We start from the raw sequence: 23,950 nt of genomic DNA on the forward strand, positions 1-23,950 counted from the left end.
AATCTGTTCCATCATATCTTTGTCTTGTTAGTTTCGCTTTTAACAAATTATTTTATATTAAATTTTAAGATAATTTCAGTCGAGTCGACGTATCGTGAAAAACGTGTAAATTTATTACGTCAGTCTTTCAGTCACATACTACAGGGTGTCCCATTTTAAAGGACCCACTCAAATATCTCAGAAATACTGCGTTAAATCGAAAAATGTTTCAAACAAAAGTTGTGTGGCTTCAAGGGGGCCATAAGATGGTGACAATGATTTGACCTTGGAAAATCATTTGAAGGTCATGTGAAGGTCAACTTTAAAATCTTAAATGGAAATCCCCATTATTTATTTAGTATTCTTGTAGCTGACATCGAGAGCTTTCCAAAACACTATAATAAAGTATTTTTTTTATTCAGTACTTTTTGAGTTATTTTATCATTTAATCTGACATATTTTGATATAAAAAATAAAATATTTCATAAAATATTCAGTTTTCGATAATTTTACCGTATTATTTCTATGTACAGAATAATAAGACAAATTAATTAGTGTCAAAAAAAAACAAATAATTGTTTAAAAAAATATATTGTAAATAATTTTCTTAAAAACAATTTTTTTTTTATACTAATTGATTTGTCTCATTATTCTGTACATAGAAGTATTACGGTAAGATTATCAAAAACTAAATATTTTACGAGATATTTAATTTTTTATATCAAAATATGTCGGATTAAAATATAAAATAACTCAAAAAGTACTTAATAAAAAAAAAATACTTTATTATAGTGTTTTGGAAAGCTCTCGATGTCAGCTACAAGAATACTAGATAAAAAATGGGGGTTTCCATTTAAGATTTTAAAGTTGACCTTCAAATGATTTTCCAAGGTCAAATCATTGTCACCATCTTATGGCCCCCTTGAAGCCACACAACTTTTGTTTGAAACATTTTTCAATTTAACGCAGTATTTCTGAGATATTTGACTGGGTCCTTTAAAATGGGACACCCTGTATATAAATTAATCGCACGCAACTATATATTTACATTTTTAATAATTTCGAACCATGATTTAATACCCGTTAATCTTTGAGCTATAATTTTATCCTATTATATTGTGTTTAAAACTATCTAGCCTTGATTGTTTTTCTCGAAAAAAAAAAAAAAAAAATATAATTTCTTTTCAGTTTCAATAATAATTTTGATAAGATGATTTGATAAGAGAGATAATTAAATCGACGAGTATTTCACATATCCAACGACATTCGTTATTTAATCGAGCTGACGGAAATATTCGCTTCTTTTTACAGAACGAAACGATATTTGCACGTGGCATGCGAAGGTCTCTGCGTAAACATTTTGCGCGAACGTTCGTGACAATGATGTTACGCGTACCAAGGATCGTAAGAACGCCCCTGCATTGACGTAAAGCCAAGGTTAACACAGGGACGTCTCGAATCGAACGCCTACGGGTAACTAGCGCGGGCGCGACCTACGACCTTAACAAATCCACGTGTCCACCTGTTCCGTCTCGATTTCAACGCCACGTCAAATTCATTGATTTACTCGATGAAGCGCGGTAGAAGCGCGCGATTAATTGGCACGGTCAAATAAAAATATTCCCAAGTCGCATTTTATTCCATCTCTAGCATAAACTAGTTTTCTATTCAATTATACGCTTGCACGAAGTACACTACAAGTAATTATTGTTTCTTAGAAATAAGTAAAATTATTTAAAAAAAAAATTAAATTTCGTCTTAAACGCATCGGTAAAATTTTGACAGAAAAAAGAAAAAGGGAGTATTTTTTTTATAAATCTTATTGTATAAAATAATATGTATTGTATAAAATTTTAAAATAATAAAAGAAAAATGTATCTATAGAAAATATTTCTATATGTTTTGTATACGTTACTTGGTTCGAGTATGATTATTTTTTCTTATGGTTCAAAACTTTTAGAGAATAGATTCCTCGAGTAATATCGTGGCATTGAAAAACGCAACGCCGTTGGAGAAAACGTCACACAGCTGCTTATCTTCAATTGTCATCGTCCGAGCCGATAAGCGTGTACTGTTCGCATACAATACGATAACCGACCGCGATTCGATGCTTTGCATTAATTCGGTCAATACTGGGATACACCCGCGTATATCTCGAATAATATTCGAATATGATATTCGTAAATTCGATTAACGGGCGGTTGACGGGAATAGTACAATCGTTTCCGTAAAGTCGGAGGCAGTCTGAGATTTTTTTACGAGGAAAAAAAAAAAAAAAATATATGATTTGATTATTGAAATATTGTTAGAAATGTTTAACTGCAGCGAGAACGTTTGTGAGAATATATTTGAATTTATCGAGCGTATAAACGGTATATTGAATACATTGGATACGTTCGTATACCGCGTGACGTGAAGAGCGCGTTTCCACCTTCAAGGTGAGGAAGTTGGACGGAGAAGGAAGGAAGGAAGGAAGGAAGGAAGAGAAGGGAAGGAAGGAGAGACGCCGCCGACTTTGTAACAAGTTCGAATTCCCACAGCGGCGTAGACACACCTACGCTTGCCCGACGCGATAAAGACGGGCGGAAAAAAAAAAGGGAAGAAGAGGGGAATGTGAAGAAGAGAAGAAGAGACGAAGAACTTACCATGTGAACGTTGGAGAGTCCGATCGAGTCGTTCTGCTTCTTGTCCGTCTTCTTGGCCTGCCGCTTTGCCTTGCTCTCTAGGAAACGCTGCTTCAGCACCTGGGTGTCATATGTATTCTGCTCGCACAATCCGTTGAAGCTCTGATCGAACCTGGGGATGCAGTCGGTCTGTCTGCGGCGATAATTTTCGATTCTGCGTCGCAAACGGTCCACGACCGCCTGCCTCTTCGGGGTGAGCACCTCACCCATACCGGGTGCTTGGCCCATTTGTTGCTGTTGCTGTTGTTGCTGAAGATGCAACTGCTGTTGGCCGGCTATGCCTAGCTGACCGGCGTTCAACTCGTGGATCGCAGATTGGCCGAGAACGTTGCCGGCGCCGGATACGTTGCCGGTGTGCCCGTTCGGGCCCTGGCACACGGATATGGTGCCGGGGGGGCCTTGCGGGGGCTGACGGGACAGGAGCCCCCCGGCCTCCATACAGCCCCCTAAATCTACCGCAGGATAAGCCAGTTCTCAATTAAAGCCACCGAGGTGGTCGTCGTCCTCTACCATCGGCTGCACCGCTGTCCGCGTGCCTAGCATTCTCCAATCCGTTGGCGTGTCGACGATCGTGCCTGACTTCCGGCAGGGAAGCATCTGGTCCGCGAAGTATCAACCGCGCACTCGGGGCGCCCCCGGGACTTGACCGCGGTCGAAAGATCGACGCTCTGTCGCTTCGCGAGACTCCTTTTGAAAGAACACGATGCGCTTGCTGCCAAAGTATAAATATTACTTGATGAGAAAGAGATACCCTTACATCGGCGTGACGAATGTAACGGTTAAGACGGAGATTCCAGAGTCACCGCACACGCGTACACACTCGGCGAAATCTCCCGCGCGATACGCGTAACGCGACGCGATGATGCCATCGGCGCGCGGCGGTCGACGCGACTCGTCAATGAACGCGGCGCGTTCCGCCTTTTGTTCGCGATCCACGTGACCGCGCGCGCGACAGTGCGCGCGTCGTCGCACGGGGCCCGCTCACCGAACTCCGTCGTCTTCGGTGTGCGCTCCCCTTCCTCCGCTATTATTTCGAAACTCCGAACACACGATTATCGCGTCCCGCGCTTCTCGATCAAGCAATTACATTTCGCGCAGCTACGTTCACGGCTGTATTCGTAGCGCCGCGTTAAGCGTACACAAGCGCTATATTCAATTCAGATGCGCGCGCTCGTATTTATATTTTCGCGAAATGTTTACGATATATATATATATATATATTACATATACGCACGTGTAAGACACGTCACTTGGGGTCCGGATATTGCGCCAGAGTCCGCTCGAAATATCGGATTCACAACTGTCACTCTCGATAACGCGCGCAACAGAAGATTTGACGACAGTGGGACGGAAGGTTCGCCGCGCGCGACTAACTTCTCGATAAGAGCCCGCTCGAGTCCTTTCTCTCGTTCGCTCCTTCCCACTTCGTCTCACGGGCGCGCGTGTTGTCCCTCTCTCGTTCACTCGTTCTCCATTTCTCGCTTCCCCTCGCGTGTATTGCTCTCGTCACGGAGATGCTGGCGTAAGAAGGAGGAAGGGATGGGGGCCACCGCGACACACACGAGTCTTTCGCGGCTTCGCACGATCGGGGACCCTCCTTCACTGTGAACTCAGTCGCGCTTTTCGACGCACGAAAATCTCAACGTTCTCGATCTTATCGACGCGTCCAATAATCGTCGTTAGACGAAGGAAACACACTGAGTAAACACCGACGCGACGCTAGGTATTTACTCTGGGGGATTTGTTCGGTGCGTCGAGAGCGCTGGACGTCACAACAGGTAGTTGAGCGAGGGCAGCGTGCTGCCGCTTGTCCGAAGAAAGAGACGAAAAGAGAGCGGGTGGGAGCGAGAGGTCGTCAAACGGCACCGCGAAAGAGAGACGCCTTCTATCGGACAGAATGAGAAGGAAACATACGTCGGCGAACGGCTGGTTGAGAGAGGAGACGGGAGAGGGCGTGCGCGCGCGCCAACAAGGAGAGAGGTCGGAGCGAGAAGGAACGAATGATCGTGGAAGACAGTAGCGAAGAAAGAGAGGGAAACAGAGCGGGTTTCAACGTTCGGCCGAGTTCCTCTTGCGCGCACTCGCACGAGATGCAGCTTCAAGTTCGACGCGCGCGCGCGAGCAATGACGACGAGTCCGTCTCTTCACCTTTCTCCGGAATCTATCTTTTTTCTCGTCGCGCTGTCCCGTTCTCTTCTCGCGTGTTTCCTCTCCATGTCGTTTTCTCTCTCTCTCTCTCTCTCTTTTTTCTTTTGTCCCTTGTTACTCCAAGATCGAGCACTCCGCAATTGATGATCCCATTCTCGTTATTTCGAAGCTAATACTACCGTGAACGCGCTTGCTCGCAAGAAACATTCCGGAACTTATCAGAGTCGTTTCCGCGCTACCGAACGTCGTCCAGCCGATGCGCCGGTTGACACGCGCGAAATTCGTTTTTCACGTAACACGATCGTCGTACAGTCCGACGTACGTCGTCGCGCATTCTGGTCGCGCACATTGCGCGGATGTTCGTTCATTGGTACACACACACACACGCACACACGATCCGAACCATCGCGGATGTAAATCACATACCATCGAGCGTTGGCATCAAACGCGGCCGCGCGCGAGCGATCGTACCAACAATTGCATAACCTAACTTTACTCGTGTCGCGCACACACGCACGCACGCACGCACGCGCGCGCGCGCGCCTCTCCACGCGGCTGACTGCGCGCTTCGACGATTCTCTCTTTGTCACTTTCTGTTCCTGTCCCTGTCACATGGATGCTCGCGCGCGATCGCATCCGGCAACGAAACGTGCGGCGCTCTTGCTTCTATCGAACGTACGATGCCATTAACAGAACTGCGCGTAGGGATAGAACGAGTACATGTGTCGTTCAAACGGCGAACCATAATTACTACCGCCGCGATGCGATCGCACTCTGGCGGCGACGCGGAAAACCGCTAGAAATGTCGACTGCCGATCGTCTTCATTCAACGTGGTGTCATCACTTGACTGATATCAAAACTACGTTGAATAACGATCGATTATAGGATAACGGTCGCGAAAATCTCGATAAAATATTTATAACATCTGAACTTAACCTAACCTAACGTAACCTAAAATAATCTGTATACATATTGACAGGTGAATAATAATTTTTCTTATACTTATTATACATATTCATATATGCTTTTAGTAAAGATATACATTTCTAATATAAAAAATGTAATTATTGTGGTATTTCTGGATAAAATATAATTTAATGAGCATTTTTTGGGGGTTAAACTGTATATATAAATGTTAAATTATTTTTCAGATAATATTTATATACAAATGGCTTCAGGCACAAAAGAGATGATTACCGAAACGACAAAAGTTAAAACTAAATTTCCGGTGATACCAGGCACAAAGCCGTCTATAAGAAATGCACAGTTGCTTATTTCAACAGGGATACTTTCATTAGATAATATAATAGGTTTGTGTTTTTTTTTTTTTCTGAATAATCGTATTTCTATAATTTTAGTTATTTTTTTCAGGTGGAGGTTTACCTATTGGTTCGATACTTTTAATTGGTGCGTATAAGTTTATTACTTTTAAAATAATCTATATATAAACTTTGTAAATATTTTATATATAAGCTATATATGCGATTAAAATTACAGAAGAAGACAAGTATGGTATCTATGCTAAAACTGCATTAAAATACTGTATGGCAGAAGGAGTAGTCATATCTCAGCCTATATTAATTGCCTCACAAGATGTCCAACCCTCCCAATTTGTATCAGAATTGCCTGCAGTTATAAACGATTCGGATCTGTATACAAAAACTGTAGATAATGCAGATGAACAAATGAAAATTGCTTGGCGATATCAAAACATGAAAGTAATAGACTCGTCTCCTACGGCAAATCAAATTTTTGGTCATTACTATGATCTTACAAAACCAATGCAACAAGATCTTTTAGAACAAGCAGATATAAAACAATGGTATGAAAATCGTCTACAGTGGCAAAATAATCTATTTGAAAACACTGCATATACTGACTTATTATATACCATTCAAGAAACTTTACATAATGGACAATATTTTATCTCTGAAACAACAGACAAGAAAAAGATTTTAAGAATTATTATACATTCTCTGGGATCAAGATTATGGCTTTCTGATACAGAGAAATCTTCAAATCGAGATTTGTTAAAATTCTTATATTGCTTCAGAGCACTTTTGAGGAATTCGTACGCAGTCGGTGTAATAACAGTTCCAATTAATAATTTTGACAACACTGTAAGTTTTGAAAACTAATTTCTATTAGTGATCAATTTTATAATATATATTTTTTTCTAGGATGCTGTCATTGAGAGAATTGAACACATGTCGGACATAGCAGTCAGATTAGAATCATTTGCAGGATCTGCCAAAGAGACCAATCCGTTGTTCAAAGATTATCATGGTCTTTTGCATATTGAAAAATTGTCTGCATTAAATACATTGGCACCTCGCTGTGCAGAATTTAGAGATTTAGCCTTTAAATTACGTCGTAAAAAATTTGTCATAGAAGTTAGTCAAGTTTATGATTTTAATTGATTAAATTTTATATTGGTATATTGATATGAATTTTTATACTATTTATTTTGTCTTCAGGTTCTACATTTGCCACCTGAATTTGAGGACACAACACAACGGGAGCAAGATGAGGCAATAGTATCCTCTATTGGATGTATGAGTGGATCTCATAAAAACGTATTAGAATTCTAAGTTTGAACTTTATAAAAAATTGAATTTGATAAATTAAGATATATATTTATATCTAGTTTAATCGGAATAAAGATTTATATTTTACAATTTTGATTCTATTTTCTCGTCTAATATATTCTCTATAAAAATATACACAATTATTTAAGTTTTAACTTCCATCTCTTACTAATATCATTATTTTAAATATTTGATACATAATCCGCAGAATGATTATTCATTATATATAGGTTGTATATGTATCAATATTTACATTCACATAAACATAAACAATCGTACGTTTTTCCGTGACCTTTCTCTTTTACCTTTTATGTATATTTGTCGAAATAGTTTTTTTCTTATATTTAGTAACACACAATCTGTGATACAAAATGAATTTCATGTCAAAGAGAACCTGTGACTGGGGATGGGAATATTTCAAATTAGAAGGCATCAAATATGAAGCAAAATGCTGCATTTGTAATAAAATTTATCAAGTTTATAGTACAAAAAATTTTAGAATCCACGTAATGATTCAACATAATAAAGTTTATCAAAGTGATGCCGGAAGAGAAGCTAATTGGGAACAGCAATTTTGTATAATACAAAATGATAATATTAAATGTAAACTTTGTGATAGCAGTTTTCCTCTATCAAAAACTATTATGCCTCCTATGAAAAAACACTTACTCGAAATGCATGATGTTACCGAACATACAACGGTAGCTCTCCGTAATTGGATGTCAAAACATTTCATAATGATAAATGGACAAATGACGTGCAAGTCTTGCAATTATATTTACGGAAGAAACAATCTTTATAATTCAATGAAACATTTAATCGATGCTCATCTGATTAACGTGCCTTCGGAAGTTAAACCACGGGAATAAGAAGATAAGAAAAATAACAGTAAGTTCTATAAACGTTCTATTACTAATTTACTTCCTTTAAATCATTCATATATATTCTTTCTTATATACACAGAGACAGAAATGCCTTAACATAAATCTGTGCATAGATGCATTTCTTACAGGGTTGGGAAAGTTACTTTATAAAAGTAACTCGTTACCGTTACCGTTCTTTTTTCTAAAATATGTAACTCGTTACCGTTACCATTACTCAAAAAATAACGATTCGTTACAATTTCCATTAGTTTTTCTCTATATATAACACAAACTTTACATACAATTTTTTTTAATACAAGATCAAGTTAAACATTAAAAATTTTTAAATACTATCTTACAAAGTAGAGAGAACTAAAATACCAGAATAAGCCTCCATCAGTTTTCATATAATACTGCATTCCAACACTCTTATCAATATATTCCTTTATATGAAAATTATATCGAGTAAATTCGAAAAAAAATAACGATAAAAGTAACTGTTAAATTCGTTACTTGTTACCGAAAAATGTAACGAAATTACTTTTTCCGTTACAAACAAAATTTGTTACGCCGTTACCGTGTTACAGTTACCGAAAAAAGTAACTGTAACGATAACGACGTTACAAGTAACTTAACTCAACCTTGATTTTTTATAATATGTCCCAAAATATGTTAAATTTCTGATGAGTACTTTAAATTGTGTTAAATTTTGTCCCTATGTGTACATATTAATAATAAGTACATAAAATTCAAATTGGTTTAGCATTTGTTTATTAATTTCTACGGTGTATACAGATATAACATATAAAATATATTAAGTGTTCTTTCAAAAAATACAGTAATTACGAATTTAACATATTTTATTCTTATTGTTAATTAGCCTTATCATATATGTATAAAGATATTGTACATATTGTATACATTTTCTATATAAAGAAAAGTTTACCTATATACATATATTATTTATAATAAATTTTTGTAATAATTTTTTAAAAGAAAGAAGTAAACACAAACAAAAACAAAAAACAAAACACATTTTATGTTAACGCCTGCAATAGATTCTTACCTTTCTTTATTTTTTTCATTCATATAATCAAAGTTAAGATTTATCTTACTGTAACGAGAAATGGCAAGCAAAAGGATTAAAAAAAAAAAGAAATTAAGATATAAAAAGATTTCGATATAATTTAACACAAAACAACAACAAAATAATTGGGAACAGCTTAAAAACAATTAACAAAATAATGCGCTGCATTGTCTTATCAACAAATCAATTCATCTTATTGTTAGTGAGAATATCTCCTTGCGCATCTTCTTGGCTCTTCGTCTTTTTGCGTAGAACACGTCCCCTTATATTAAGCATCGTTTTCGTTACTAACCATACTGCGCCCGTCTCACATGTGAAACGTAGCGTGTTTATAACTCCGATAATTAGAGAATGTGGCAAATATCCAGTCGTACGCGATTCAATGCCGACCGTTCTTAATGTCGCCTCTACAAATTTTTCCGGTGTAGGTGCCATCCAAGTTGGTCTCCTAGGGAGAAGAAGAAATATGAAAAATATATATTGAATATCGCGAGAATCAAATGCAAAATAAAAATCTCTCTACGAATCATTATAAGAATAATTTTTACTTGATCTTTGACATCTTCGTGGCTACTGGACCAGGAAGAATGCACTGGACTGTAACGCCTCTCGGTGCTGCTTCTGTAGCTAAGTCGGCGCTGAGTTTATCAATATATGCTTTGCTGGCGGCATAGACAGCTAGATAAGGGCTCGGTATAGCCGCGGTCGTCGAACTGACATTAATAAGAACTCCTTTCCGTCGCTCCATCATGCCGGGCAGCACCGCTCTCGCAACCCCGGTCACACCGGCTACATTGAGTTGCAATATTTTCGCAAGCACTTCCTCCGACACATTTGTAAACAGCTCGGGGTGATCGTAACTCGCGCCAGCGTTATTAACGAGAACACCCACCTGGTGAAACATATCTTCTGTAATTATTCTTTTTCGCGTTATCTTTTTGTTATATTATAAGAGGAAAAGGGTTTTTTTTTTTTTTTTTTTTTTTTTTAAAGAAACGAAACATCTTTCTTTGCCATTTTATATTTAAAAGGAGCCAATTTCTTTTTTTATCTTTCTTTATCTGTCTATATTTTTCTCTGTTAAACATTTCTTTTGAAATTCATGTAACATATTTGTAAAATTATACTAATTTCATTATATAGTATATACCTCTAAATCCTGTGTCACTTTGGCAATTTCTGCATAGATTACCTGACCCTCCGTTAAATCGGCTTCTATTATGCGGGTCTCAACTCGGTATTCTCGCTCGATCTCAGCGGCTACATCCTTTAGTTTCGACATAGATCGCGATATCAGGACGATATCCAAACCCTTTTTGGCAAATGCCTTGGCGAACGCCTTTCCGAGTCCATCTGTTGCACCTGTAACTACAGCCCATCTTCCTTGCGTTCGTATGTCGATTCCAAGTCCGAGACTCGGGGCGACTAATTTCTTCCACACCAGAATCCCGATCTTTACAAAGATCCTCAAACTGACAATCGCTATTATGACCAGAAATATCTTCTCCCACCAGATTAACGCCATTCTATAATATATTAATTAATAGAATTGATTTAATCAATTTTATTTATTTATTTTATTTAATCGAGCAAATTAAATAGTCGAGTATAATAAAAAAATATAATATATAATCTCTAATAATTAATTTATCGGTAGATTAAAAGATATATATGAAGTCAAATAATGAGTGCCTATCACTATGATTGCCATGTATCGACTAACACGGCTTGCCGGCCATTGTCAGTTTATGGATATCGTGACCCCGGGTCATATTGTCAGCCCATACAATTCGTTATCCTATTGGCGCATACCACATTTCACCTTATCATCTTATTTCTTATACTTTTTCATGAATTTTGTTGATTTTATTTTCGACGTATCTAATTTATTTCGATATCTTCAACATGAATTCTTGCATAAGTCATTTTTACAAATGTATTTTTCATGCCATTTCCAAGATTGTTCAAACGATTAATTATTCATGAAATATTTAGAATTGTTTAAACAATTAATTACGAATTACCATTTTCAGCTCTTCTTGTTAAATATTTCGCTAATTTTAATTATATATTTTCGGAATATTTATAATAAAGATAAACACGATTATATATATATATATATATATATTTTATAATTTATGAAAAAATATTATATACATATTTTTACCGGGGAAACTTATTGATTTTTTTGTACGTTCAAGATGTTATATTGACAATATTGCCAACTGGCTTTTATTATGCATTATTTTTAAAGCGAACATTTCTTATCATGAAAACGAAAACTTGATAGAGAGTGACTCATCATTCAGATACCATGATAAGCAGAAATACAGAATTGACTTTTATCGTACAAGTAATTATCATACAATATTACATTTTTATTCTGTTGACCTTGTGACAAAATCGAAACGAATTCTCTGTTGAAACTTTCTCATTAAAATACAACATTGTTCTATATATAATCCTAGCAAATAAGTTCAATAAATATTTCGAATCAATATATAAATATTGCTCGCGTTCAGCGAAGAAAACGATGAAGAAGTCAATAGATACTACAATTGAATTTAATTTCCTTTTTTTTTCAATCATTGATTTTGAAAAAGCGTGCAATATATAGTACAAAGAGATAATATAATTTTATATTAATAATGTCTTAAAAAGACCTATCGCGCTTATAAATCTCTTCAGCCTTTTAAATTTAGAGTTATGTAAAAAATATATGTATACACAAACTATAATTTATTCTACGCGATAATCTAAATTTTGCAAAAATAAATGATAATGAAATTATTATTATTAGATATGTTTTTAATTTAACTGAAGACATCAAATGCTTTCTGTGCGCGTGCCAATGTAATTAATCCAATGGACAATTGTTTAACATTATGATAAAATTTCTATAAAATTCTATTGCAATGCAGCTTTCTCCGACAGTTTCATACTCCAATGCGCGGAACGATAGCTTTCACGATACTTTCTCACTTTCTCACCTGTATCTTATTGGCAATTGACTGTTTCAGTTCCGGTCGTCCCGCCGATGTCCCATGAATGATAAACTTCCTTTATCGAAGGAATATCTATAGAGATCTCTTTCACCCTCGCTAATAATCAAAGTCAACAAACGATACCTCGCGCCAAGGGCAGAAGCGCGATTCGGAGAACCGCAAGGGCAAGGTCGAGAGAGTACGATGAAAGCGCACGGGGAGACAAAGGTCAAACGAGAGAACAGACACCGTAGAAAAGTGAAATCGCGGAAGAGCGTCGAGGTTGATCGAGGTTCATGCCCCTATGATCGTCGATGCGACACTGCTATGTCTTGGGAAAACAGGCGCGATCGATACCATCCTCGGAAGCGGGATATCAACAGCGCGCGCCCGCACGCGCAATGTCAGGGCTGTTTCACTTGCCCGCGTGATAGCAAGTTCCCTCCAGAAGAGGAAACGGTATAGCAGGTACTCTTCGTCCACGTAGCTGAGCCAAAGTTTCGCCGTGCGGTAATGGAGCGGTGAGAGAGGCGAAATGAAAAGAGAGAAGATGATTCTTTCTTTGACACACTTAGGCCGCTCGTTGGTCCACATGTATTTCTCTCGGCCTCCTTTGTAAATCTATACTATTTCTTTGATCACAGCGTTCTCGTATAACTGTAATATATATTTGCGAATTGAAACGCGCGCATATATCTTTATGTATATATTGTGTATATATATATATATATAGTTGGGAACAGCTACGCGTGCTACTTACAATGACAGTTTTCATGGTATTTTCATATTTTATCTCTGTTCAATTCGCTGAAAATAGCGCAACAATGCGCGCCATTTATAGTCCTGATTTTTATGAAAATGTAAAAATTTCTCCAATACCTAAGAAATTTATTATTAATACTTATGTTAAATAATATATTTTTTTAATGGAATAATTAATCAGTCAAAAAACTTGTGCCAATTTTATTCATTGTGGCACAAGTTTTCAAATAATGTATGTGTTCATATAGTTTAGCTCAACATTGATTTTGACTGTTTGGTTTTTTAATTCTGTTACCACGTGATAAAAAAATTATTATATTGTACAAATTAAAATAAAATAAAATAATTATTTTCTCAGATCACACAATTAGATATTAAATTAAGATTTCAGTTTGTATCGCAGTTTCCATATTTGGTTATATTATTTGTCTCTAAGAATAAAATTACCCATATATTTATCAACGTTGTTTTAAATTTATTTAATTACAAACTGTACAAAAGATATATATATTTTCGCATGATTCGAGAATATAACATTAAACAATCTTACACAAATCTCAAAATGAATATGAGATAAATATTAAATATTTAATTTCACAGACACAACATATATCAGAATATGAATGTATGATAAGATCAAAACTTTGGTGGGAAATATGTCGTCGTAGGGCATTCTCATTACTCTATGCATTCTAAACACAAATGACATAGGAAGACTATTTAGATAAAAACACAATATATTTGACATATATATATATATAAATATATATTTACTATTTTTCTATCGTTTTATCCGATTTAGTTTTAAGTGTACCGTATAACAGGATTGTATGGCATACGTGCAATGCCGCACTACTGAACACTGTGCTTGGATATGTGTTCCAACACAACTCAATCATACCCAAGATAGTCAATTTGATAACAGTCTTATATTCGGTACACCATGCAATGTACGGTAATGTATGATAGTACCATACGTAGAATTGATAATGCAGCGATCTGCTGAACACAATGCCAATGAAATTCGCAAGAAAGAGAGGATAAACAAGCAATTGGCTTACGATGGACATATCTATCTTCTCTTTTGTAGGAATCTGAGACTTCAAGCTCTTCTCCACATCTTTCAATTTTGCGTATGATTCCATGTAAATAATCCAAATGCGCAAACAGTAGAGCAACATTAACACATGCAGAAGTAATAAGAAATTGTGAAAGTACGGATGAACAAATACCTCCTCTGACAGAAATCTCCAGTTTACAGTCCATTTAAACTCAAAGATTCTACCCAAGTTGAAAGCACCCTTTATGTATGCGATTGGATTCTCCAGTAGGAACGGAAGACCAAGAATCAATTGTATGAACGCGCAAATATTTAAATGTATCAATGTCTCGAACAGTCCTAGGACACACAGATAAGCGACAAGAAGCGCTGGAGCGAATAGCAGTATGTTCATCTTGACAGACACGGCGAGGCTGTAGAGTACACTACCCAGATACCAGCGATTGTCCAGGAACGCGTTGAAACTCGCGTACAGCAGTAACATCGCTATCGGATCGTTAAAGAGCCTTAAAACAAATATCGAATGTATTCTGTAAGAAGTGCAGCACATCAGAATCAGCACGTAGGGCGGCACCTTTTTAGTCCTGGCGTAAATTTTAAATACCAGCGTCAACGTGATCGCGTATACGGCCGCGTAGATATACTGCGCTGTCTTTATATCGGCGCCGCGCGAGGTCACGTAGTAGAGACCTGAGAATATGTAGACGAATCCGGCGGGATAAACTAACGGTCCGGTATCACCTTGCAATTTGGAGTAATCCGTGGTGCCGTTCAGGAATCCTTCCACCTCCTGCATATAGGCCCTCCAATCGATCTCGGTGTACGACACGTTTTCGATCACCAATATGTTCACAATTATTTCGGTGAGAATGAAGAATTTGGTTATCAACGATAGTTTCCTCGGATCGGTCAGCAACGAAACGAGCTGTCGCCATAATTCCAAACAATTTTCTATCCAACTCTTGTTGCTTCTCTTCGAAGACTTCTCGGGATTGAGGTTATACCTGGCCTCTCTGCGTACCGCCATATTGTCTAAGACTAGAGAGAGTAAAGAAGGGAGATCATACCTTTCTCTCATAACATTACAATTATTACATCATAGATATTTATTCACACTAATGCGCATGCGCTTAAAGGAAAATAAAGTAGTATTTGATTGACCAATGAAAATAAAGAAATTTCGGCTCCTTTCGTTCTCATTGGTCAATCAAAATATATTCTTTGACGAGTAAATTTTTGAACGCAAGCCAATATAATATATTATAGAGTTCATTGTCAGTGTTTATGAGTCATCGCGACGTCACAACCAATCGACGTATGCCAGCTGGGATTTCGGGTTTTTGACAGAAGCCAGCGTGTATAAAGTCGTGCGCGGAATAAACGGCCGTTGAGATTCGCAGGATATTTGTTAAAAAGTCAAGTGGATGAATTAAAGTCATTACGCGTCGCTGATTTATTGAACGACAAAGACTTTATATCGACGATACGTTGATTATTAAATCGATTGTAAGGGTATGTAGCACGCTTATTTCAAATAACCTAATGTATGGTCTCACGATATTTGAGACGTTACAGTTTTTTTTTTTTTTTTTTTTTCCCTACAAAGTTCTCTCATATACGTTTTTTTTGTCGATAATTATTGCATACCAATAATATTTCACGTAAAATTCATATAAGTTGGAATGAATTTCTTATGTATTTTACATCTAGAATAAAAGATGAATGAAAACGTCGAGATATTTAATAAATGAACGGGCAGCGAAAATTTTCCATATTTAAAAAAATGTTCTAATTGATCTTCTCATGCTTTTTTTCGTAAAGAATGAATACATTTAATGCATTTTATTGGAGTATTTATTTATATATACCAATTAATTGAACAATACTAGAGTTACAAATATCTATCTCTGCATATTTTTTAACATTGATTTGACAATACTATCTTTAACAGAAAACGAAAAAAAGAAAATGAATGCTTCAGTATTGTTGATGCTTTCCATATTTCTTGGAATTGTGTCTGCTATTACAGCATTGAAAGAAGGTGACTGCGAAGGTAAGTATCTTTTGATCTTTATATTTAATTTATACAAACTCTTATAGCTTTCCTTAATTCTATGCTATTTTATAGTATGTGTTGCTGTTGTCGATAAATTTAGTCAGACATTGACAGAAGACATTAAAAGCGATCCCAAGAAGATTGAAACAAAGTTTCGAGAATACTGTAAAGGCACCAAATCAAAAGAAAATAGATTTGTAAGTAAAACAAATCTTTATAGATTACTCAAATGCAAATTAATTATTCAAATTAAAACTATATCTATCATGTGCTTCTAGTGTTATTATTTAGGTGGATTGGAAGAGTCTGCCACTGGTATTTTAGGTGAGCTGAGTAAACCATTGTCATGGTCTATGCCTGCAAACAAGATATGCGAGAAGTTGAAGAAGAAAGATGCTCAAATATGCGACCTGAGATTCGGTATATATAATTTTTACAAACTCTTGTAAATTTAAAATAAATGCAAGATATATGTGTGCAATATAAAATTTTTTTTTTTTTAGAAAAACAAATTGATCTCAACACGGTGAATCTAAAGAAGCTCAAAGTGCGCGATTTGAAAAAGATTCTGAATGACTGGGAAGAGACGTGTGATGGTTGTATAGAAAAGACAGACTTTATTAAACGAATCGAGGAGCTCAAACCTAAATACTCCAGCAATAACTCAAAGAAGGAGCTCTGAAGGATTATGGTCTTCGATTTAGACAAGCAATTAAGTTAGTATGGCTAAAATTTGTCTTTAATCTGCAGAGGAATTGTTTACAGCATTTAAAACATGTATTTATTCATGTAAATGTCTACATGATACATTATTTGTATAGCCTTGTTCTGTCAAAATTATCTTTGACTGTCAAAGTGACAGTCTTTTGAGCTAAGATGTTTAATTTTTATTATATAATATAGTAGATACCATAAAACAAAAATTAGTATGAAGCAAATAATAATAGACAATGAAAATTTTGTCAAACAATATGTTTACATCTTATAATAATTTCGAAAGATGTATTACATTAGTAGTCTGATTCTCTCTCTCTCTCTCTCTCTCTCTCTCTCTCTCTCTCTCTCTCTCTCTCTCTCTCTCTCTCTCTCTCTCTGTCTGTCTCTCTCTGATGTAGCCATGCTAATAATGTACCTATTTTACTGAAGGTGCTTCATTTATATGATATCAACTCGTTAGGCGTAAATTGATATATAAAACATTTATACAAAAAATTATTTTCACATATATTTATCTTTATTGTTCTTCCTCAAATAATAATACAAAGATATGTTTGTATGATATGTCCAAATGATATTTATACTAAAACATAATTTATTATGTCAGACTACGTACGTGTAAGAGATATTTGATCCAATCACTATATGTTATATTCTTATTTTTTGGTTATCTAATTGAAGTGTGAAACATGAACAAAATGTACAATTGAACTTGTGTAGTATCTATTGTGGCCAGTATCGATGAACTATTGTACACAAATATGCGAATTCAACACAATGCCAATTTTTGAGATGAGAATTATTTGTATCGATATACACCAACTTTTACAGTTAAACATGATAAAAATGTATGTATTCTCGAGAGAGAAGTACGATAAATTGAAATTTACCATTGCAATACAAAAAAAATTGTGCATAAATAATATTTAGATAAGGTATTACCGCATATCTGTATGTACTTCTGGAAATCCCAAACTGAATTATTTATTTCGTGATAAGACTGCGTGATTACGTTTTCTATATCACATTCATGAATCTTGATACGAGAAGTCAGAAAGAAATAAAACATATGTGTTGTTATTAAAAGCGAAAATGTTTTACTGAATTGTGCGAAACGAAAAGATCATTTCAACCATTGTTTGAGTTACGTGTCTTTATTTTCGTTACATTTCGGCGACTCGTTCCATCTTCCGTCGGCTTGACATGTGATCACTCCTTGCTTTTTACCATTAGGACACACATAGGTCAATTGATCTTGAAATAAATAAGAACGGCCATGGAGTATGATTCCATGCTGGATCTGCGGTTTGCCGCATGATATTTCTGAAAATAGTAATTAGATTTAAATAGACTTTTTGATAGTAAGATGGATAGATTTTAAACTGCATATTATTTATACACGCACTCGAACATCTGCCGTTCATTCTCGACCACTTCCCGCTTCCCAAACATCTCAAAGTCGTTTGTCCGAATATACGATAGCCCGGGACGCACTGATAAGAAATCATATTACCAAAAATAAAGTTCTGAGTTTCTTCGCTAACGTCTCGTTTGAGTATCGCATTCGCGAAGATCGGCGGCTCCCCGCACGGTACAGCTAGAAATGTTAAAAATATATAAGGATTTAGAAATGTATAGAAAAACATAGAATTTTCAAACTTAAGAGAGAAAAAATTTTTAACATACGTTTGCAAGAGGGTAAAGCGGACCATGTGACATTCGGTAAACAAACAGATCGTTCGTCACCTTCGAGAACATATCCGTGACGGCATTTGAAGATGACGACATTGTCGATCGCTTTACGATTGTTCATATCATCGGTGTTATTAATATTATCTATGTACCCATATTTTGGTATCTAAAAAATATTCATTTTTAAATCCATGTCTTTTATCTTAATAATAATATTATCCTTTAATGTTTCGAGAAATTTGTGCTCGAATTACCTCCGGAGGTGCGCATGATTTGTCACAGATGTACGTCGAGTCGTTCAACAGCCGTTCAAGTTCAGATTCCTTTAGCGATAAATCCGAAACTATCCATATTCCAATCTCGTTACATGTCCAAATTATATTCGAAACTATCTCGTTAGTAATCAGCTTGTTCAGATTCATCCGCGTATCATTTTGACACGCTAAGATTATACGTTGCCCGTAAGCCTTTCCCTCGACAAAGATCTTAAATTGTTTATATGTGCCCGTGATATTGTTCGCGTCGTGCCATTTTTCGTCGAATTCAAATGATATTCGTCGCGACGTTATGTCGTTTTCGTTCTCCAATTTTTTGAAAATCTTAAAAAGCGGGTGATCTTCAACAGAACAATTATACGGCACGCAAGAAGCGAAAGTCGAAGACCAAGTCTCGTTGGTGCACATTCTGATCCTGTCTCCGATCAATTCATATCCCAAATCACAGACGATAACAATTTCCGCGCCGGAAACGAACATTTCTGGAGAGATCTTTTCCTCGTTGTCTCTTGTTATACGATCAATAGATTCGGACATCGCGTCTCTCTCCACGGGAATCTCGACCGTGATATTGTCTTGTTTCCTGAAGAAGATTCTCGCGTTTTTCATGCGATTCGGCCAAGGACATACGCGCGGAACGCAATCGGGAACGAAACCAATCCAGCTGCTGTTGGCGGCACACTGTAGTTTGAATTCCGTCAATAGACTGTAATTTCCGTGAAATTTATAGCCGTGATGGCAAAAGAATCCCACGACATCATCGTAACGATACGTTCTTTTGGAGAGATCGTCGATTGTATTGTCCTCGGGACTGTAAACGGAAGTCCTGTTCGACTTGTCGGAATTTGCGAAAGCGATGTACCCGTGTTTTATTCTACGTATTCAAAGAATATCAAACAGTTTTAAATGTTCTATTAAACAAAAATATTTTTAACATACACAATATTTTTTCTTTGAATAAATCTTTGACCTAATTTAAAAAGGGTGAATCGTGCGATATATGTATGCTTAAAACGCACTTTTTCGGCGGAGGACATCCGTAAAGTATACAGAATGGTCTCTCGTAATCCCAAATGCCGGTCTCCAAACAGGTCAAATATCTCTCTCCTTTTAAAAGATATCCGGGATTGCATTTGAATTCCAATTGCTGACCGGCCTGAAATAATTGATAATTCATTTGACAATGCTCATGATACAGCATTTCTTTAACAAAGTATAAAGCATGTATATACCTGTAATATCGTGATATCATCTCTCTCATTCTCTTCCAATATGTATTCTATATCTCCATTTTCGGGGGCTAGCAAGTTTTTGCACGTCATTCCTTATCGGACAGTAAATTTGACCATTAATGCTCTTGAAATTGTGTAGAATATTTAATTATACTCTTATTTTTATATACAATTAATATATATTATAATTGCCTATTTAGTTTCCTATTTTACGAACTCTTACATTGAAAAAAATATTCAATCGAAGAATAATAGATCAATCGCACGTTAAGTCTGGTTTTCTCTTGAATTGAAAAGATAAAGAATGATATTTTCTGTGAAGGAGTTGAAAACTTCTAATTTTAAGATATTCGTTTTTTTTTTTTTTGTCATAATGGAGGAAGCAACTGGACAATAATTTATGTTAACAAGGATATTTTATTTCATACAATCGCGCTACCTATACAGATCGGAGGCAGCCCAGTCCACTTTCCGTCTGAATTGCAAATTCGATGAGGGTTCCCTCGAAGTTCGTAGCCATCGGTGCAAAAATAATAAATCTCATCCCCAAACGAATACGATCTGCCATAAATATATCCTCGCGGAAAGTATCCCGGAAATCCGCATCTTATTTCTTAAATGTGAATCAGAATCTTGAGTTTCTTCATACAATATCGAATCGTCGTCAATTATAATCTTCGTCAAATTAAACATTTAATTTAATGATTAATCTCTTTTATATTAAGAGGATTCAGTAATCTTACTTGTACAGATTGGCGTATCGTGTCCCTCCCATTGACCATGCTTGAGACATTTTCTACTAAGGGACCGATGTTCCTCACCAACGAACCGAATCATATATCCGCTGTTACAATAATACGTTACCTCCGACAGGTCCTCGCTCATGTTAATATTACCTTTGAACGGTACTGTAGGTAAGACGCAGCCGCGACAAAACGGGCTAGCTAAGATCTAAGGATATTGTGAGACAATTATTGCTTATGACGGTCTATAGCTAACATCGAGCAAGAGCTTTGTACAGCTTAACGCGCTTATAATTACCACAACATCGCCGTGAATATATTGTTGCATTTGCGCCCAGGCCACGACATTCCCATGATATTTTTCGCAACTGTTCCATAGCGCTGTAATGTTCTTTTCGTCTAAAACTACATTCCATATATCTAGTAAGCCGAGTTTCCCCAAAAATGCTTCCGATTCAGAAAAGCTACCACCTAGACGATCTTGTTCCTGTCCAATAACGAGGGATCCATTGGCTAGACAGAATAATTGCAAATTGTATAATTCGCGTTTGTTGCCTTTATTCTTGATATAATATAATTCAATAAAACGATTTTTCAAAAAGAAAATATCCGGTAGAGATACAATTTTTTATACAAATTCGATCTCCAAAATGCTTTATCGCATCATAACTTAAAAAAATTTGATATTAAAGTTGTAATATGACAACTATCACTACTGTAATCTTAATATTTTTGCATTAATTTTTTTGCAATTCTATATTTTATTCCCAATATTATTTTTGTATTATACGAAAGCTAACACTCTATATATTGCTTTATATACCTTGTACGACGACTCCCTGAGCTAAACGAGTGCCACTGTCCTTGACAATCCCGTCGACAAATACGCGCCAGGTGCCGTATCCGTTTTCCCAAGTAACACACAGGAAGTGCCAGTAACCATCATTGACCTTAACATCGGTCACGACTCTTTCCCCGTTAATATACAAGACGAATCTGCGCAAGGATGATAATCCGCGGAGAATTTGCTCGAATAGATTGTGCCAAAACATTTTATTTTATATTATAAAAAATATAGAAAAATGTATTTTTCGTAACTCTTTGATAAACGTATATATTGAGTTTCCGCGAACATATAATTACCCGTTATAATCCGTTAATGTAAAGGCGTTGTCATGGAACGTCGTCGCGTACGATAACACAGTACCATAATTAAAAATGTCCATCGACTGTAGCCATAGACAAACGGACAACTGCAATTAATAAATTCAACACGATATATCAGTCAGTTAATTCCCTTTTTTCTTTATCTTCTTTTTTTTACCTCAGAAAAATCTTTCGCGGGTCCTTTCATAATGACGTAATCCGTTGTGCTGGACTTTGTAAAGTGCATCACATAATCGGATAACAATTCTGCGGCCATTAAAAAAGATATGATCTTCTCATTTGATATCATAAAAATGCTTTGTATCAATTATTGGATTGCTCGGAAAGTTTCCTAATCTCTTTCTCTTATGAGAGAGATATAAGAAATAAAAATATATAAACTATAGAAGAACTTTCCGAATAATCCAATATAAATTACATAGTATATATAACAAAATATATATTATATGACACAAATTTAAAAAAAAAACTTCTTATCAAATAAAATATTTTCGTGATATTAAAACTCTTGCGATATTAAAGTTTCAACTTGCCAGTTTCGCAGTTGCTTCCAGTGAAAAGCATCGGGCAATCACAAGTGTAATTGAGCATCTGATTGATGCAATTCCCATTGTTTAGGCAAGGCAAACTTTCGCAGTAATCGATCCTGATTACGCAGTCCTCTCCAGTGTATCCGTCGGGACATTCGCATCTATGACCGATTGGGCATATCATAAATATATAATTATAATTTTTTATACTCGCGAAATTACCATTAGATGTACCTATAACTCTCTCGTGTCGCGTTTTCCTCTTCTACGTTTACGCAAATCGCGTTTATATGACACGGTAACCAGTCGCAAGGCAATAGATTACAGTGGCGGCCCAAAAATCCGGGTTTGCAGAAGCATCGCCAGGTTTCGTTTACGGTACGACATATGGATTCCTCCTCGCAAGGCATAAGCTCGCAGTGATCCATTGGAATTTCGCAAAACTGACCTAAACGATACAATGAAACAGAAAAATATTCATTGTCAATGTATTAGCGAGGATAGGATGATACCTTCGAATCCATCTTTGCACTCGCAGGCGAAATCACTCTCAGTGCTCGTGCATTTTCCACCGTTCTGACAAGGATTAGTGGAACATTCGTCTATATAAATCTGCAAGAGAAAGCACACATATTTTTTTCTGTTTTATTTATTTAGAACTTATTATTTTTTATTGTAAATCTGTCCGCTCCGCGATGCATTCTTGTTTACCTCACAATTGACGCCTGTGTAACCGCTTTTGCACGTGCACTCATATATCCCAGAATTATTGGGATGCCGTTGTGTTTTACACACTCCTTCGTTTAAACACGGCAAAGAATTGCATGGATCCTTGAATTCTTCACATTTCGATCCTGAAAAAGTCGTATGTATAATTAATCTTATTTATATAACAGCAAAAAAAAAAGTAGAAATTAAGATTTAGTAAGAGAGACGAACAATACTTGTTGCTAAGATTATCATCTTATAATTTTGCGATTAAATAATCACATCTTACCCACATAATATTCCTGACATTCGCAAGCGAAACTGTCTTCGTCTTGAATCATACATTGTCCATCGTTTAAACACGGATCGGTTCGACAATCCTGGATCTCCTTATCGTATATCGGCAAGCAATCATCAATATTTGCAGAACCCCGCTTTTCCGTCGTCGTGTTGAACGGACACGGTGAGCATTGAGTTTGTCCATAGCTCGGTTGATAAAAACCGATGTCACACGCGAAACAAGGTTCCGTGGCTAAACGCGATCCATGATAGCGTTTATGCCGAGAATAATATCCTGGTCGGCACATAGCTATACAAAGAATCGAGGATATGCATGTACGACATCTCAAATAATATATGAAAACGTTATAGTACTCTGCGTTGATACCACTGCT

General features: G+C 36.3%; 6 protein-coding genes across 9 annotated transcripts in view; 2 read left to right on the plus strand and 4 right to left on the minus strand.

Annotated features, from left to right (window-relative positions):
- The window catches only part of Mam (neurogenic protein mastermind), a 165,472-nt gene extending 159,964 nt beyond the window's left edge, over window positions 1-5,508 (minus strand). For all 3 annotated transcript variants that reach the window (XM_070299632.1, XM_070299631.1, XM_070299630.1), the window contains exon 1: window positions 2,625-5,508. In XM_070299632.1, the coding sequence (XP_070155733.1) occupies window positions 2,625-3,101 (477 nt within the window). In that variant the 5' untranslated portion in view covers window positions 3,102-5,508. The remainder of the gene's footprint in view (window positions 1-2,624) is intronic.
- Window positions 5,368-7,545, plus strand: Elp4 (Elongator complex protein 4). The gene is made up of 6 exons (XM_070299640.1): window positions 5,368-5,791; window positions 5,964-6,122; window positions 6,184-6,219; window positions 6,310-6,932; window positions 6,993-7,205; window positions 7,290-7,545. Exons 2-6 carry the CDS (start codon window positions 5,981-5,983, stop codon window positions 7,401-7,403), a joined length of 1,128 nt encoding a protein of 375 aa, XP_070155741.1. The 5' UTR covers window positions 5,368-5,791; window positions 5,964-5,980; the 3' UTR covers window positions 7,404-7,545.
- Window positions 7,546-9,082: 1,537 nt separating this feature from the next.
- Window positions 9,083-14,415, minus strand: LOC138935202 (very-long-chain 3-oxoacyl-CoA reductase). 2 transcript variants are annotated; one of them, XM_070299641.1, is made up of 6 exons: window positions 14,329-14,415; window positions 13,095-13,213; window positions 12,341-12,991; window positions 10,501-10,876; window positions 9,899-10,242; window positions 9,083-9,798 (listed from the first exon to the last, which is right to left on the minus strand). In XM_070299641.1, exons 4-6 carry the CDS (start codon window positions 10,873-10,875, stop codon window positions 9,534-9,536), a joined length of 984 nt encoding a protein of 327 aa, XP_070155742.1. In that variant the 5' UTR covers window position 10,876; window positions 12,341-12,991; window positions 13,095-13,213; window positions 14,329-14,415; the 3' UTR covers window positions 9,083-9,533. The 2 variants fall into 2 exon arrangements, with proteins under 2 accessions (XP_070155742.1, XP_070155743.1); XM_070299642.1 differs by lacking the exons at window positions 13,095-13,213; window positions 14,329-14,415 and having other exon boundaries at window positions 12,341-13,008.
- On the minus strand, window positions 13,578-15,183 carry Alg3 (Alg3, alpha-1,3- mannosyltransferase). Its single transcript, XM_070299639.1, has one exon. The coding sequence runs from the start codon at window positions 15,181-15,183 to the stop codon at window positions 13,870-13,872; it is 1,314 nt and encodes a 437-aa protein (XP_070155740.1). The 3' UTR covers window positions 13,578-13,869.
- Window positions 15,184-15,463: 280 nt separating this feature from the next.
- On the plus strand, window positions 15,464-18,010 carry Manf (mesencephalic astrocyte-derived neurotrophic factor). The gene is made up of 5 exons (XM_070298775.1): window positions 15,464-15,668; window positions 16,108-16,209; window positions 16,285-16,409; window positions 16,491-16,632; window positions 16,716-18,010. The coding sequence occupies exons 2-5, from the start codon at window positions 16,125-16,127 to the stop codon at window positions 16,892-16,894; spliced, it is 531 nt and encodes a 176-aa protein (XP_070154876.1). The 5' UTR covers window positions 15,464-15,668; window positions 16,108-16,124; the 3' UTR covers window positions 16,895-18,010.
- Window positions 17,474-23,867, minus strand: LOC138934739 (sushi, von Willebrand factor type A, EGF and pentraxin domain-containing protein 1). Its single transcript, XM_070298774.1, has 17 exons — window positions 23,566-23,867; window positions 23,280-23,422; window positions 23,081-23,180; window positions 22,803-23,016; window positions 22,572-22,729; window positions 22,196-22,284; window positions 22,015-22,124; window positions 21,695-21,867; window positions 21,170-21,384; window positions 20,872-21,079; window positions 20,568-20,741; window positions 20,129-20,220; window positions 19,916-20,052; window positions 18,876-19,770; window positions 18,616-18,787; window positions 18,335-18,526; window positions 17,474-18,252 (listed from the first exon to the last, which is right to left on the minus strand). The coding sequence occupies exons 1-17, from the start codon at window positions 23,861-23,863 to the stop codon at window positions 18,074-18,076; spliced, it is 3,549 nt and encodes a 1,182-aa protein (XP_070154875.1). The 5' UTR covers window positions 23,864-23,867; the 3' UTR covers window positions 17,474-18,073.
- Between the last annotated feature and the right edge of the window lie 83 nt (window positions 23,868-23,950).

Source organism: Polyergus mexicanus, unplaced genomic scaffold, assembly GCF_030449975.1.
Source record: "Polyergus mexicanus isolate NDT 795.1 unplaced genomic scaffold, iyPolMexi1.0 SCAF_7, whole genome shotgun sequence".
Classification (NCBI taxonomy): Eukaryota; Metazoa; Arthropoda; class Insecta; order Hymenoptera; family Formicidae; genus Polyergus; species Polyergus mexicanus.